The sequence below is a fragment of the Homalodisca vitripennis genome, chromosome 8 (genome assembly GCF_021130785.1).
Source record: "Homalodisca vitripennis isolate AUS2020 chromosome 8, UT_GWSS_2.1, whole genome shotgun sequence".
Classification (NCBI taxonomy): Eukaryota; Metazoa; Arthropoda; class Insecta; order Hemiptera; family Cicadellidae; genus Homalodisca; species Homalodisca vitripennis.
The window spans coordinates 88663860-88681355 of NC_060214.1; the positions used below are offsets into that span (position 1 = coordinate 88663860).

Here is a 17496-nt window from a genome sequence, read left to right on the forward strand (position 1 = left end):
CATGTTTTTTTCGACAACTAGATGTTTTATTATTTATTTATTATTCCTAAAGAAGCTGGAAGTCATGAGTGTCATGTCATTACTGAAAATTAATTCTGGTTTAAATGTTTATAAGGTCTACCTCAGATAATTTAATTGTCAGGGATCACTTCTTAGAAGCATCAGTGCGAGGTGGTTTAGTCGGGTCTTTGTATGAAAGTTGGCTAGACTGTTGGCTTTTGCTAAAAAATGTCATTGTGGAAGAATCCAATTGCATCACTTCCGCTCATACAACAAATTGTAGCGAGCTAGTCAGCTCCTTTCACGGGAGAGGAAAACGCAATAGTACTGAAAGAATAGATAAAGCTAAGCTTTTTATCTTTATTTTTAGTGGGAATAGTATTGTTTTTTGTTACTTACTACATTGTATATCGTTGATATCTAGTACGAATTTGATGGCATATGTCATTATTATGCTTTGCAATTTTTGAATGATTGTTGGTATCAGTAATTCAAACCTTAACTATGTCCAGACTAAGAAAAGAAATGGGAATAAGTGAAAAATTGCTTGCATCATTAAATGAGAATAAAATCTTTACAGTTTTAGATTATCTTCAAGAAGATTCTGAAAAACTATCTTCAGCGTGTAATACTTCTTTCAAGGTTCGACAAACAATTACCATTTCTAATTTTTTACTTTTGTGAAAAAACTGTTCCCTTTTAATTTTTTAAATGCCGTATAACAAAATGTTTAATAATTATATTATTATATGATAATTTCTGACAAAGATTAAATTAGTAGTTGTCATTGATATATTTAATATTTGTATTTGTTCATTTGCGGTCAGTCTGTCTGTACGTATGTTGGGGAGTAACTCACTCATTTGAATGCAGGCTGTAAATTGGTGGCGTATATTGCCGGAAGTAGTACCTTTTGAGGCAGTTACTACTATCAATCATTTATAATTAACAACCAAGCCTGTATTAGTTTCTTTTAGAAAGGGGAAGTAAAATATATTTTTAAGACTTGTTATTCGAGTAGAGATTTTGAGTGTTAAATACACTGAAATAAAATTACGAAATTGTTTTAAGGAACTATAACTGTGCGTAAAATCTATCAAATAAAAGTAATTAATATAATTGACAATCAATAATTTGTTGCAGGTAATATTAGAAGTCAAACACAATCTTATCACAAATTTGTCTGCACTTCCTATCCATGGAATGTCTGCGTATGAAAAACTTACTATCAAGTTCTGCTTTGATACCGTCCGGGATTGAAAGGTATTTGAGCTCTTCAATTGAGTACCGAATGTTTTATTAGCGTTAGAAACTGCATTTATTTTGTTTTTGTTTTTGTGCTTTCTATCAGTGGAATTTTAAAAATTAAGATACCGGTACCGCTAGTTAATGTATGTTGGACAATAATGATGTTAGAAGAATAGGGATTTCTTTTGCTTTGTAGTTAGTTACTAACTTCTTGTGATACTGAGGAAGGATCATCAATAAACAATTCATCAACCATGAAAACTATAGGTATAAAATACCCTTTACAAGCTACAATTAAGCAAATAAAATAAATTAATTTTATTAGATATTTTAACCTACTTTTTGTAACTGATTTCGTCATGATTTGGGAGGAACAAATTAAATTACGTTTCTCCTTGCTAAAAATGTGAGAACTTCATGTAAAACATCCACCATACAACATTAGTGTTAAAGTTAACTATTTTATTTACTTAAACTATGTTGGATATTCAAATGTTTCAAGGGTATACTATTCATTTATGCAAATATAAAAATAAATTATCGTATTTAAAAAGAATCTTAGATGCTTGTTCTCAAACTTTTGATTAAGTCAGATTTAATTTTTCTCAAAGATATAAATATATGGGTTTATAGTGCTTTATATGTATTTCTACACACTTTGATGTAGAGAAGTTGGAATAACTTATTTTACATTATGTGGTTTTAGAGATTTTTAAATTGTAAATGTTTTTACTGTCATAGTTTTTTCATGTTATGCACAACTAGTTTATTACAAAATTAATTGTCATTATATTTAAAAACCTGGTAGTAAAGTGGGATGAATTTAGCAACACTTTTTGCATTTCTCTAATTGCAGCAATTATATATAAAGCTAGAAAAATTGTATAAATACCTTAAATATCCGGTATTACAAATTGAACAAACCAAAAAAAACAAAATTGTATCATTCATATTTCTAAAGCAATTAAAATGTTCCTGTGGTAACTCAGCCGGAATATTGGAATGAATAACAACATACTTTCACCTGAAAAACATATACTAAATTGCAACACACAATAATTGTTCAGTACATTTGGCATAAATTCAACCCCTAAAACTCATTTTTACTTTAATAAAAGTTACAATAGATGTTTAATCAAATACATACGGTATCCACCATTAATTCAAACATGGTTTCCCAACAAATTTAAAAAATAAACTATGCAACTACCCAATTTTTTTTTTAAATAGAGCAGTTACAGTTTATTTTGAATTAGGCCTATCTAATTTATTTACATTTAGATTTATTCCATACCCCAGTCTACTGTGCTATTCAATCAGACTCCTTCCCTCTCAAATCTAAGTTACATCACTGATTTGCATGAATTTAATACAGTATGAATTTAACCCCTCTATACCATCTTCAAATGCAATAAATCTGACAAATCGTGTAGATAAGTAAACTTTTCTTTCTCGAGCCTTTGGGTCACACCTATCAGTACTAGAGAGCTTCTAAATCTGTTTCTGAGTATTTTAGTCCTTGAGAAGATTTCTTTAAAATATTCCAATGTGTCTTCATTAGGGATTTGGTACTATTAAAGAGCCACTCTGTCCGTATCTACAATTTGTTATTAGACTGTATAAGTAAGTAAATATATACATACTTAAATTAGGGATTTGGTACTATAAAGAGCCACTCTGTCCGTATCTACAATTTGTTATTAGACTGTATAAGTAAATATATACATACTTAAATATAAAAAGTTAAAGTTTACATTTACTAGCACTCACATGATCTGAATTTAAGTACTATCTCGAGGCATGTTTTTCTTTTTTTTTATTCTGAAGTGCAGGGTCTACCAAAACTTGCACTGATGGCCAGGGGCATTTCTAATCGGTTACACTCCCAACCTCAGATTCTGTCCCAGATCGTCCAACTTTTCCAATGTTAGATCACTCTGTAAAACTATCTCTACCATCCATTTTATTAATTAAAATTTGGGTATTTATATCCGTAGTTAATTGATTTTGTATTATATATCAGGCAACTTTTATGATTTTTTATGTATTTAATGTGAGTTATCAGCTGTTACCCTTAAAATAAATATTGTTTGCAAACATATATTTGTACTATTTCAAAGTCTAACTTACAATTTACATAATCTGCTGCATTATTACTATAGTGTTATCTACCCAGTGATGAAAATATGACAGGTTTTCAGACATTTGCCATTGTTAATTTTTAAAAAATAGAACACTATGTTTTAAAGATCGAAATCTATAGGCTTATGCTTCTTCAGGCGTTTAAAAAATCTTAAGAGATCCACAAAAATAATCAATATATGGCATTGAACTTAACCCTAGTCATGACAAGAGAGCAAGTTGTATGTAAAAATCTCAAACATGCACCGAGGATCCAGAATAATTAGGTACCAACCATGCCAACGCACAGAACAACACATTCGCACAAACCAGGAAAGGTGACTCAGTAATTTTAATATATAATATTACAAAACAACAAGATCGGTCTACCCACCAGGAAAATTAATTTATAACTTAGTTTGACCCCAAACTCAAATCCTAGATATACCATGTGTTTAGTCTATATTATAGTTTCAACTCCATTTGGCCAAAAATGAAGATTCTTCAATCTTATAAATTACGAACACAAATTTTTTAGAGAATACAAATTTAACCACTTTATTAAGCATCTAATGGGCACACGTGTAATAAAATATCAACAAATATCCTCTTTGTCTCATTCTTTAAAAGAAATTTATGACTAAACAAAACTTGAAACTTATGTTTTTCAGCTAAAACTCTAATAACATTTAAAAATAAGAAGTATGGTTTTGTTCTTCAGAGATCCTAACCACACGTGAAACTTCGTCAATATTATCCATTTATTTGGCTCTTGGTGCTTACAAACATCCAAAGGTTTTATCAGGATGGGTTCTGGTTTGGGGATACTAAACCAGAATATAGAATTCACCAGAGGTCAGTGCTTGGGCATGTACTGTTTCTGCAACTTAATTGCACTACCCCATTGAATTCAAGCAACCACATTACTTTACACGGGTGACACAACTTTTATTATTAACCCTTTACATAGCATGTAACCATTTAGATCTATCATGTTGACGATTACTACTTTTGGTACTGTCACACAAACACTGCGTAATGCCAAGAGTTAATGTCAGTAAAAATATTATAGAAAATAACGGCAAACACACCATAGAAAAAGCCTCTTAATTACACAGTCTAAATGAGTTCCTGCAGTATAAAAATAAAACATAATTTTCAATCTAAAATCACAAAATAAGCTTAAAAACCATACAGAACACCCATACTAATTTCCTGGTAGCTATCACTGATAACCAACTTACCTGGAGGCCTCATGTGGATTATCTTTCTGAAGGATCTCCAGAGCAATTTTTTGTTGAAATGACAGAGGTTGTATACGAAGTTAAATAAAATCTGTATATTTTTATTACTTTTAATCGGTACCATTTATATGTGGTTTAATTTATTTATGGTGATTGTAGATTGTATACAGGAGATCTTGACTGTCCAGAACAGACAAATCTCAAAATATTGCCTGGTAGATCACTGCAAGCTACTTTTAATGCAAACCACAATTCAAATAATCATAACCTTTATATAGTTTAACTAAATTAATTACATTTAACACTCAGAATCTTCGAAATGCCGTAGCTCAGTACACAGTTAAAATACTTAACTACAACTCTACCACAACAGAATGGTACAGTAATAAAACACTGAACAGACATATTGTTGCTAAAAGTCTACCCCATGTAAGCTTTTATATTCCTTTTTATATAATTGAAGAATTTTCTAATTAAATAATATTAATTTTAATTAGTAGGTTTTGGCAGCCCTTGTTGATAGGTAATAATTAGATTGTTAATGATATTCGGTAATTTATTATTTGATTTTATACCACCTATTTCTTCTTGGTTGTTAGTTTACACTTTATTTATTTATATTTTGTAATACTAATAATTGTTATTTTTTAAATACTGACCTTAATGTATAGCTTATTGATGTATAGCTTTACAATAACATTATTTGAATTTGAGTTATATACGAGGCATATATTTGTAGCAAGTACAGTTTTGAAATTCTGCCGCTGCAGTATTGCGGTCAGTGTCCAACGCTTGCACACTGTCAAATGTCCCCGTCTATTGAGAATCTCGCAAACTATGAAGTACGGCTGTTATTTGTTTTCTTGGCACTAAAGATGTGAAACCGGTTGAAATTCACTATCAGAATTGAGAATTTGATAGTCCCCCAATAGCCTCAATTTAGCGCCCTGTGACCAAGAACGTAGCCAAGAAAAAATTTGGAGAGTCCAAACAACAGGTATTTTCCCCAGATTGGACAGAGAGTGAGGCCCCATTTTGTTCATTTTAAAGTTCTTGACTCGTTTCTTTCTTAAGAAAGATCTTTCAGCAGTACATGTCGGTAATACTGAATTATTTAAATAATAATAATAGTTTATTAAAAATAATTTAAAAAATTTAAAATTTGGGGATCCCTTGGACTCCCCTCCCCCACTGGCTACGTCCTTGCCTTTGTTTGTTTGTTTTTTCACAAGAAGCATCTTGAATGCAATATCGACAATAACGTCAAAATGATCGTGCTACACCCTCTGTTAAATCAGGCGGCAGTCAATCTTCTGTTACAACAGTATATAAAGGGCTATATTTATATATGATAAGTGCCTTAATATTGATGGCAATTATGTAGACAAGTACATAAAAGTGTGGGCTTTCATATAAAAATAACATTGTTACAAGTTTACTTGATTTTGTTATATATCAAAACAGTATTTACTTTAAAAAAAACCCTCGTAAATATTTACATTTTTTTGGGAGGTCTCAAAAATGATAATTCCACTCAATACTTAAACTACACTTGTTTTATCATCACAATACCTTGACCTGTACTATGTATGAGGGTGTGAAGTGTAGTTTCAGAATATTGTTTTTTGCAGTCTTGACACACTACTTCAAGGAGGGTTCCTGACAGGTATGGTGATTGAGTTGTGTGGCCTGTCGGGTGACGGCAAGACTCAACTATGTTTCACCATCTCTGCCCACGTGGCAGCTGCGTTAAAGCAGTCTGTTCACTACGTCGATACCAAAGGAGACTTCTCGGCTCAGAGAGTCCTCGGCATCATCAAACATAAAAATATTCCTGAAGAGGTTTGTCTGGATGTTCTTAAAATAACAAGAAAATGGTTGGGCTAGATAGTATAGAATTAAGCACTAACTTAAAGTATTTTCTACAATAGCATTGAACGATTTTGGGGAGGAGATTGGAATATTCCTTGGGATGAAGGAACTCAGTAGGGCCTTACCATGAACGTATTGAGATATTATGATATCCCATTTAAATGTGAAACTAGAATTTATTGTAATAGTTATTATAATTGTAACTTTGTTATATAACGTTGTCTAATTTGTGTACAAACTTTTCTTTAGCTGGAATTACTCAAACTGCTTTGATTTTATTTTTAGATTTCTTAATTGCCACTGTTACTATTGAATTTTAACACATTTTAAAATGTTAATTTACAATATATCTTTACATTATCATAAAAATAAAGGCTCTCTGAAATGTTTATTTGTTTCCAGTGTAAAAGCAGCAAACAGCAATTTTCTAACAGTTCAAATAAAATATTTATATTGTTCATTTATTTAAAATGACTGCATATCAGTTACTATCAAGATACATCTTGCAAATGTTTAAGGCAATTATAAATATTTTGAAACTTAAACATATTTTTTGTAATCTAATAGAGAATTATAATATCATCCAAATGGTTTGAGAGAAGTTTCAACTAGCCTAAATTAAAGGATATCAAAAATTAGTGAAATAGTTATCAATACAGCTTTTATTGGTTTGTATTGTAAGTGTTGGTGAATAAAGATCTGACATAAGGCTTAATAATTTAAACACATCAATACAATTTTGTTTAATATTACCATCATGCAAAATATTTAAATCAAATCCCTGAATATTATAACTCTTGCACATTTGAATTACTGAATATGAACTTGGTAAGCATTTCCATCAAATGAATTAGAAGATCTGCACTTAAGTTCTTGTTATTTGACAGTCAATAACTGTATACTAAAATTATAAGGTTAGGATTTTCAACATACGTATTAATAGATAACGTAATACAATAAAAACACCCTCTATAGATATTATCTAATAAGTTAGGTAGTTCCAGAATTGGGATCATCATAAAGACCATCTTTAAGATGCCTACCTCACTCCTATTTGCCTTTTCTCCTATTAAAACAGAAAGAGATATATATTTAGCAATTATATTAAAAGGAAAGGAATTACTACTCAACCAAAACTTTGTACAATAAATAACAATGGATCTATAGAGAAGTTTTGTATAAATAAATTTAAAAAATTTACTTTTAAAAGCCTGCGGGCAGAAAGCCAATTTAGATTGTATATACATATAAGTTATTCTAGCCTTTTATGAAATTGATAGAGTAATTTCCCCTAACAGAAAAAAGCTATTGTCAGCCACTTTTCTTATAAGAGTCGAAGTAGGAGGGTATCCAAAGGGTTAAAAATATTGAACAATAATTTCTTGGTCGGAAATAAAACACATTAACAATTCCTTGAATACCGCTAATGAGTTAAACAAATTCATTCCCACGTTTCTCCTTTACCAATACTGAGTCTAGTATCCATCAACGGCTCTGACACCAGTCCCAGAGGGAATTGTCAGAGTGACTTTCCATAAAAAAATCGAATGGCTCATAAACTATGTTTCAATGTGGCCTCTGAAAGTCTGCTTAAAAAATTTATTAGGACCACTTAAACATTTAGTCAATCTCTCTTTTCACTCGGGAATATTTCCCTAATCTCTTAAATTGCAACAGTCACCTCAGTTTTTAAGAATGGCAACCCTATCTCCACCCAAAATTATTACAAATCAATTCGGATTCCAAAGTGGAAAATCGACAATAGACACAGACATTTGATCAGAAGTAGAAGGTTTTGAAAGTTAAAAAGAGTATTTTTCATCTCATCAAAAGTCTTTGACAGTGTTGATCACCACACTCTTATTCACAAACTGGAACAGGATATGATGAATGCCACTCAAGTGGTTCAAATCGTACCTTAATGATAGAACACAATTTGTGAGCATTCCAGAAGTTCGATCAGAAGAAAGGGACTGAATTATGGGGTTCCCAAGGGCTCTATACTTAGTTTTCTACTTTTACTGATATATTTGAATATATATAATGATGTTGGTTCATCAGTACACCAAGTCATAACTTGTTAGGTACGATGATGATAGGACTCTTGTTTCAATGCGAGTTCAAAAAGAGAACTCATAAAGATGACGCTCATTAAGCTCAACAGTTCAATTCAGCAGTTTCATGAGCTAAACCTCAAAATAAATTCAACTAAGTCCAATATTCATTCAACTTTGTCTGTGCCAAACATACTTGGATTGTAGGCCAACAGTCAACCTGGATGAAATTAAGAACGGAGTCTACTCAACAAAGTTCCATGCAATTGACATTTTTAGAATGTTGCCCAACTTGAGTACTGATGATGGCAGATTATGGAATAATACATCTACACTTCTGCTGTTTGGACAATGTTTTCACTTCTTTAAAGATCAGTTAGATGTTAAACTTTTTGAATGAAATAATGTAGAGTTAATTTCAAATTTGTATAAAAATACTTGCATTGTCTATAAAAATGTGTCTAAGATTAATGATAAAACCTTGAATCTTTTTAAATACTGTATGGAAAGCTGGTCTAAAATGTTCCTTTCAAAAGCAGTGATGATAACTTGGAAATATTATTATGACATTAGTTTTTGTAAATAAACTAGAAGGAACCCAAACAGAAGCCTAAGGAGTTGCTGATCCCCTATTATCCTATCTAAGTGATAACTAACTTACAGTCAGAATTGCTTCCTGCACGTCACCTGGTTTCTCTCCACCTGCAGGTGATCCAAAGGGCTCCTTATTAGGCCCCTGCCTTTTCAATGTCTTTGTGAATGACCTTCTCGAGAATGTTGGTTCTGGTACACTGCAGTTTGCCGATGACCTGCGGGTCTCTATAATTTCTGCGCCTGAGTATTCACAGGGGATCCAGGACAGCCTGGATTTACAATAACTATATACAAAATAAAATCACACAACTATATACAAATCACAATGGCGGTGGATGCAGAAAAAACTCACTGTTCAATTCTTTTAGGGAATAAATTGGCCTCTCCACCAAACAGCCCCTCAGATGTTTTTTCTTGAACTTCCCAAGCTCAAGATTTCGCACGTACTCCCGGCAGGGTGTTAAAAAGGTTAAGAGCTGAAGTAGGGAAGCTCCTCTGAGTCACAGCGAGCCTACATCGAGGCACATCCAGCTGGCAGGCCCCATGAGTGCGGTGATCATGCACCTGGCTCCTTCTGTCAAATGAATCTATGTTGTTCCGTATGTAAAGGAGGGAGTCAAGGACATACTGGCCATACACTGTGAGAATTCCCAGATGCTTAAAGATGGGCCTACAGTGATCCCAGAGCGTAAAGGATTTTGGTCTTTGCTTTCACTGTGACCTTGGATTTTCTGAGCACATCGATGACATCTGTAGTTAGGCTAACAATGTGCTTGGTTTCTTATCGAGGTTCTCCAGGGGTATTAACTTATCTTTTGATTAGCTGTATCCCTTATATATTTATTAATTGTATCGTTATCCGTGTTATATCTATTTCATTTGTATTCAACCAATGTATGGATTGGTTATATTTGTTATGCTATTAGCCTTAGAATCTACATTTTTCATGTATTAATATAAAACCATCTTGTATGTATATCTTTGTACGTTGGCTTTTTTTTTTTTTTTTTTTTTTTTTTTTTTGAAGTAAATGAATAAAAGAAAGCCTAATAGGCCTACAGAGGGTACACTTCTGAACTTGGAGAGATAAAGAACAGGCTTGACTTTCTTTACATATTAGCTAAAAATGAACCATAAAAACAGTTGTTTCTTTGATACTAGTCATAATAGGCTAAAAGCATATTACAGGTACAAAATAAGAGAAGCAACAAAGATGGGAAAAATATATTTAAAATAGAGTTCAGAAACCAAAACAAAAATATTGTAAATAAGTCTAACAAGAGCTCAAGTTAAATGTTTGGGTCAAATTACAATTTTATTCTCCTCATAAAATTTATAACTATTTTGTAAATGTTACAAAAGAAAAATCAAATAAACTATGGCTAGCCAAAATGTTACTCACTGTGCTCTAGACTTGTTTAGCTTGTAAGAACATTCCTGAGAAAACAACATTGTTTTTGTTTTAAAGCTTTCTGAAACTGAAGTACTAAGTGTGGTAGTTGTCTAATAAATCAAGTAAAGATCATTTTGGTTTTTCAAATACACGATTTAAAGATACATATTACTGTCTTAATTAATAAATGTTTGTCTCAAGGTAAATTTCCAAACATTTTGAAAGTTACAAAGGTGATTTTCCTGTTTTATAAATAAAGGTAAACAAGATCAACTTAACAACTATAGGCCTATTGCAATTGTTTATGTTTTGTCTAAGGTAATGGAAATTATAATTGGCAAACAGCTCATGCACTACATGTCTAACAAGTTTATTTGTAGTTTACAATTTGGTTTGAAACAAATCTCTGTACAATACCTAAAAATCTTCACTGCTGGTCTATACTGAACGTGACAACTACGCTCAATTTACTTTAAAAAAAACTTTTTTTTACTTTCGTATGCAAGGCATATGCCGCAGTCAACATGTTAATGAAATGGATTGAATAGAATCTAGGCTGCTTTGAGGAAAAGTAACTTGCTACTGTTACTTTTTGCAAACTCAGCAAGGCCTTTATCTCATGAGCTTTTAGTAAATAAACTTCAGCACCATAAAGTTTTAAGGGCCTTTTAAACATCTTCCAAAGTTGTCTGAGGAATCACAAACAATATGTAGTTAGTAATAAAGAATAAAGCAGCCTAGATGTAAATTGTAGTGTCCCACATGGGTCAGTACTTTGCCCTCTAATTGTTATTATAATAAATACTATATATTATGATAAGTAAGTGTGTACCTGTGGATGTTGTCCTCTATGCCGATGACACTATAATCATTAACAACCCAGTAGTAGTCTAGCATTGGCACAAGCAAAATTAAATAAAAAAATTATTCAAAAATTGGTTGACTGCTAATGAATTGATACTAAATACTAACAAAAACTGTTACAGTACTTTTTGGTTTGAAAGAAAACTCAAAACAACTAATAGAAAATTCAAAATTTTTGAACTTAACCTTTGACCCAACACTGTTGGTATCAGTATATATTTGGGTTCAAAAGCAAACTCAGTCAAAGCATTTATGCTTAAAACGCCTTTGTGGTGAATTATACTAGGATGGCATTCACACGGCCTATTTTGGTATCTTCCAAGCACATATTATCTATGGACTTGTTGTATAGGGCAGAGCCTCCCTTGCTGAAGAGGTATTTATAATGCAGGAGAAGGCTATCTGTGTTATTGCCGGAGCAGGAAGGCTTGTCCATTGTGCAGTGCTTTAGATATCTTAAGATTTTCACCCTGCCTTGTCTTTATATATCGTAGAGCGCTTACTATACCTTAGAAATAATGAAAACAGAAATCCACTCTTACAATACTAGAAATAGTCATTTTATAAATTTACCTCAACATACACCAATAAAAAGTTAAAAAAAAATTGTTCTATATTATGTCTAGGTTAATGAATAAGTTTTCAATTAAAATGAAAACATTTGACTCTTCTTTTATCAAAAACTACACAAGTTCTTGTTAAGTAATAAATTTTATTTTGTAAAAGCGTTTTTAATGAGTCAATGCATTGAAGTGATTTTTTTAACTAGTAATAAATACATTTTTACAACCTGTCTATGTATTTGCTTAAAATATTTTGTGGCCAATAAACAATTTTACTCAACAACACCGAAAAACATTTTTCAGTGCAAAGTATTTTGCAACATTGTTGTATTTCATTATATAGATTCTCAAAAAGTATACACATTAACAAGAAACTAAAAAGCGCTTAGAAACATATTCATCTTCCCTTTAATGTGAGTATCCCATGATGCTACGATTAAAAATAAGGCTGTAAAAGTACATGAGAACATTGTTCTAATGGGGAGGTGGGGGTTGGGAAGAACTCAAGGTTGTTTTTAAAGTAAAAACTATAAATATAAATATATATATATATATACAGGGTGTATATTATGTCTGGAAACACCCAAATATATCCTTTAATATTTTAAATATAAATTTGAAACCTCTTACAATCGTGATAGAGATTGGGCATCTACTTTTTGGAACAATGTTTTGTTATGTCACACCAACGGGGGACGTCCTGCCGAGGGTATCGTGAATATTCTTAATGGAAGCCTATACCTTGTGATACATAATTTTAAAGGTAATAGCTTACTGAATTGAATGCCACAAACCGCATCTCAAGGGAATTATTCTATCAGAAAATAGAGCATTTTTAGTATTGAAAATTTACTGATGTTCAACAATGTAATTTTAACATGGTTCTTGCCACAAAATGTGTTACACTAATTTTTTAGCATTTTTTTAAATGTTCAATTAAATAAAACAAAAATTTCATTTTAAGCTGGTTCTACAGTATTAGCACAAATTTGCCAGTTTTTATTACAGTACAATTATGGAAATACTTATGTTATTGATTTCTTATTACAAATAAAAAATAATGTATGCTGTTAGAAAAGTCTTACAACAAACGTTTTACCTGCATTTGGTGTCAAAGCAATTGTTCGAACTGTGTTCCTTCTACGGTTTGACAATGAGCCAATCTTGTGTAAAATGATTCGACAGAGTTGCCTAACATTTCTTCAGTTATCAAAGCAATCTCCTCTATAATCCTGTTTCTTAGGTCTTCCAAATGATGAGGCTTTCTTCTATAAACATTGGATTTTAAATGACCCCATAGGAAATAATCGATTGGTGACAAATCCGGAGATCTTGGAGGCCATTCGATTTCTCCTCTTCGACCAATCCATTTATGAGGAAACCTTAAATCCAAATACTCTCTTACCTGTCTCCCATAATGGGGTGGAGCACCATCCTGCTGAAACCATACATTATCAAAGTATTCTCCTGATGCAATTTGAATAGCTGGGATTATTTCATTTTGGAGCATATTGTAGTAAAGTTCGGCATTTAAATTTCCATTGATGAAAAAGGGTCCAACAATTTTGTTACCTAAAATTCCACACCATACGTTCAGTTTTTTGTGGTTGCTGTGAATGGGACTCAGTAATCCAATGTGGGTTTTCACTAGCCCAGTAACGGCAATTGTGCCTGTTAACATTGCCATTTAGGAAAAAAGTTGCCTCATCAGAAAATAGTATGTTGGTCAGAAAATCTCTATTGTCATCACATTTGCGCATCACAGGTTCACAAAACTCAACTCTTCTGTCGTAATCATCCTCACTTAACTGTTGGACTAAATGAACTTTAAATGGTTTGTATTTATTAATTTTCAAAATCTTACTCACAGACATAGGGTGCATATCATGTTGCTGTGCAGCTTTTCTGAGCGATGTATGTGGGTCTTCAATAAATGTTTGCAAAACATCTAGTGCATGTTCTTCATCTGTTGCAGATTGTATCCTACCCGACTTTGGCCGATTACGTACACTCCCTGTCATTTCAAAACGCTCAATAGTTTTTGATATTGTTGAAACACTTATGGGATTCCTTTCTGGGAAAGTGTCATTAAACAAATTACAAACTTCCCGATAAGATCTTTGACGATCGCCATATCCTCGCATCATCAACAGAGTAATTCGTTCTCTTTCAGACAATTCCATTAAAATGCCAAATAAAAACTGAACTACTGTAATTAGATAACTTGTTGACAGCAATGCTTCAGAGACACTGATTAACTCGACAGGAATGATATGACCTTTGTCCATTTGTAATTCCCAAGCTTAGACCTGTCTAGTGAAAGCTCCATGCTCAACAAACTGAAACCTGTAGACCAGATGATTAATAACACAATAATGTTTCTCATAGGCTAGTGACCTTTGTCTCTTTAAACCTTCCTGCTGACTGGAAAACACCAAGTACAGATTCATAAGTAATCAGAGAAAGTGACTCATAAGTTTTATTCATTGTAATAAAAACTGGTAAATTTGTACTAATGAAACCAGCTTAAAAAATAAATTGTTTATTTTATTTTAATTGAACATTTAAAAAATGCTAAAAAATTAGTGTAACACATTTTGTGGCAAGAACCATGTTAAAATTACATTGTTGAACATCAGTAAATTTTCAATACTAAAAATGCTCTATTTTCTGATAGAATAATTCCCTTGAGATGCGGTTTGTGGCATTCAATTCAGTAAGCTATTACCTTTAAAATTATGTATCACAAGGTATAGGCTTCCATTAAGAATATTCACGATACCCTCGGCAGGACGTCCCCCGTTGGTGTGACATAACAAAACATTGTTCCAAAAAGTAGATGCCCAATCTCTATCACGATTGTAAGAGGTTTCAAATTTATATTTAAATTATTAAAGGATATATTTGGGTGTTTCCAGACATAATATACACCCTGTATATAAAATTGTTCAGGCTTTGAAGAATGTGAGCAATATAGTTTTATTTTAATAAATTAATTTAATTTGTGGTTCAGGAGTGTGCAGCTGCCTTGGAGAGGATCCAAGTGACAAGGATTAGTGATATTTATGAGCTCTTACGTTTCCTTCATCACCTCAAGAGCTGCCTGGGTGAGGATGAGAGCATACCTCCACGAGTGGTCATAGTGGATTCAGTCCCACCTCTCTACTTCCCCTTCATGGCCAGTGATACCAACCAAGGTCAGTTGTTATATACAAGTTGTGTGCGTATATAAGGGGCAGCCTCAAGCCCCCAACTCTCCGAAATTTTTAAAGACAAAAATTGGACCTACTAGCTAGAACACATTTATGAGGTTTTAAAGGTCAACAATGTCTTGGGGTAAGCTTCACAAATCCCAGTTTTTGGAGGGTATTTTATACCTCCAAAATTACCCAGTTTATCAGCCCCCTCCAAAATAATTTTTTATTGTAGTTTACAGATACAAAGGACTGAAATGTATATAATTCTTTTAGTTTGACTTATAGATTGGCATTGGTATAACCACAGAGAAAGATATGTAGATAGGAGTTTATCTTCAGAAAGAATAAAATAACTGTGACTGTGATATACTTAAGATACATACCTGATCTTAATGAAACTTCACACCATGTATCCATGTAAATTTAATATTCATATATATTTAAATTCTTTTTTCTTATTTTTAAACCCAACACTTTACTTTTAAAATGTTTTTTAAGAAACCCAGTATCCTTTAAACTATTAATTTCAATGCAAGTGCCATCTACAGCAAATGGTTAAATGACCACTAAATTTGAAGGGAAATTTTCTTGCACATTATATTTAATTTTAATTTTCTGTAGAGAACCAAAGAACCTGAAACGCCTACAAGGAACAATACTTTAAAGACATCTGTAAAACTGGCTTGTGGAATGACCAGCCCACAACAGTTCTTCACCTTGATATTGTAAATTAAGAATTTAATCTATTTTATTGTAAACTTGACACCATTACATTTCTTGAAAATTTTCTGATAGTTTATTTTACAATATAGAAATTCCAATGTTTCAATTTATATCTTCTATGGTAGTGTGGAAATAATTAAATACAAAGTCTAGTATTTGACCCGACAAATTATCAATTCCTTTAAAAAATTATCTGCCAAGGTTCAAGGTATCCAAATGTCCCATTTAAAATCTTCTACAAATCCCTAGTAGTGCATAAATAATGAAATAAAAGTCTAATATGTAAAACGACTTGTGATGAAACAAAATATCTAACCTTTAAAGAACTGTCTGTCTGTCCCAGGTTTTGGGCTTCTTAATAACATGATGAGCATGATGAAAGTGATGGCCACAGAATACCACATACTGTTCATTGTTGTCAACCTGGCCTCCACCTTTGTAGAGGCAGAGGTTTGTGATAACGAGGGAGCAGAGGATAACAGGGATGCAATAACGAGTGATGTTCGTCCGATGCTGGGCAAGTATTGGCTGCATGCACCCAACATGCGACTTCTTGTCAGCAAACTCAACAGCGAAGCAGCTCAGAGACTGATAAGGGTCACCAAGAGTACCTACCTACAGACGGGAGCCTCCTGTGTCGTTTGTGTATCGGAAAATGGAGTTGTGTGAGATGGAAATGTCTTTATTTTGAACAATTAGTGATAATACCAGTCTCGTGAACTAATTCATTGTTTTTTTAGTGTATCGCCATGATGGTGGTTTCAACTGAATGTCACAGCTTTTGTATTTGTTACTTATTTCATTGTTGTGTAATCAACTTTAAGTGCCTTTATCATTCCAGCTTTCATATTTCTCTTTTGGAAATCTTTGTCATGCACACAAGACACAATACTACATGCTCAATGTGATAACAGCTATACTGATTTCTTAGTTAACCATGGCAAATTTGGGAACAAAGCAGATATTTCATATGCAACACTATATAGCTAAGATTCAGCGTTATTATCATGTAATTAATTGTGACGCTTTTACTTGTAAATAGTATTTTAAATAAGTAAAAAAGCTGAAGTAATTTAAAGACGTAGATTTATAAGACTCTTGTCATGTAATATTAAAATCTCTATGAATAAATTAATTAATTTTCAATCAAGTTTCAGCATAGTGAACCGAACATGTGTCAAAAAATGAGATTTTCATTTACTTTGATATTATTATTGTGAAAAGTCACAATTTTAGTGAGAGAGTGGTGACTGTTATTAAATTCTTTCATGAAATCAATCAACAAAGGTTCTTTTCTCGGTTTCCTCCTTCTTTTTGAAAGACGTGAAGATATATCTGTAGCCGATCCTATCCCAATTGACTGGTAAATACTTTCACTGAGGGAATATAAACATGGTATTAATTGAACTGTAATTTTATACAAAATAAAAATTTACCTTATTTTTCATCAGTTATCCATTCATAACAAAAGTTGCATTTGAAAAATAATCTGTATTCATGATTAAAAGTGATTCACTGAACTGTCACATTTACAACATTTTATTGTGAAATCCATAGTTTCCATTTACACTACATGTGGCTAAACTGATACATCGGTTTCAGTTTTACCAGATTAACAAAACT

At 32.2% G+C, this 17496-nt stretch overlaps 1 protein-coding gene across 1 annotated transcript; it reads left to right on the forward strand.

Annotated features, from left to right (window-relative positions):
* Positions 1-1223: 1223 nt before the first annotated feature.
* Positions 1224-16905, forward strand: LOC124367732 (DNA repair protein RAD51 homolog 4-like). Its single transcript, XM_046824810.1, has 4 exons — positions 1224-1263; positions 6245-6455; positions 14967-15150; positions 16217-16905. Exons 2-4 carry the CDS (start codon positions 6282-6284, stop codon positions 16540-16542), a joined length of 684 nt encoding a protein of 227 aa, XP_046680766.1. The 5' UTR covers positions 1224-1263; positions 6245-6281; the 3' UTR covers positions 16543-16905.
* Positions 16906-17496: the final 591 nt, after the last annotated feature.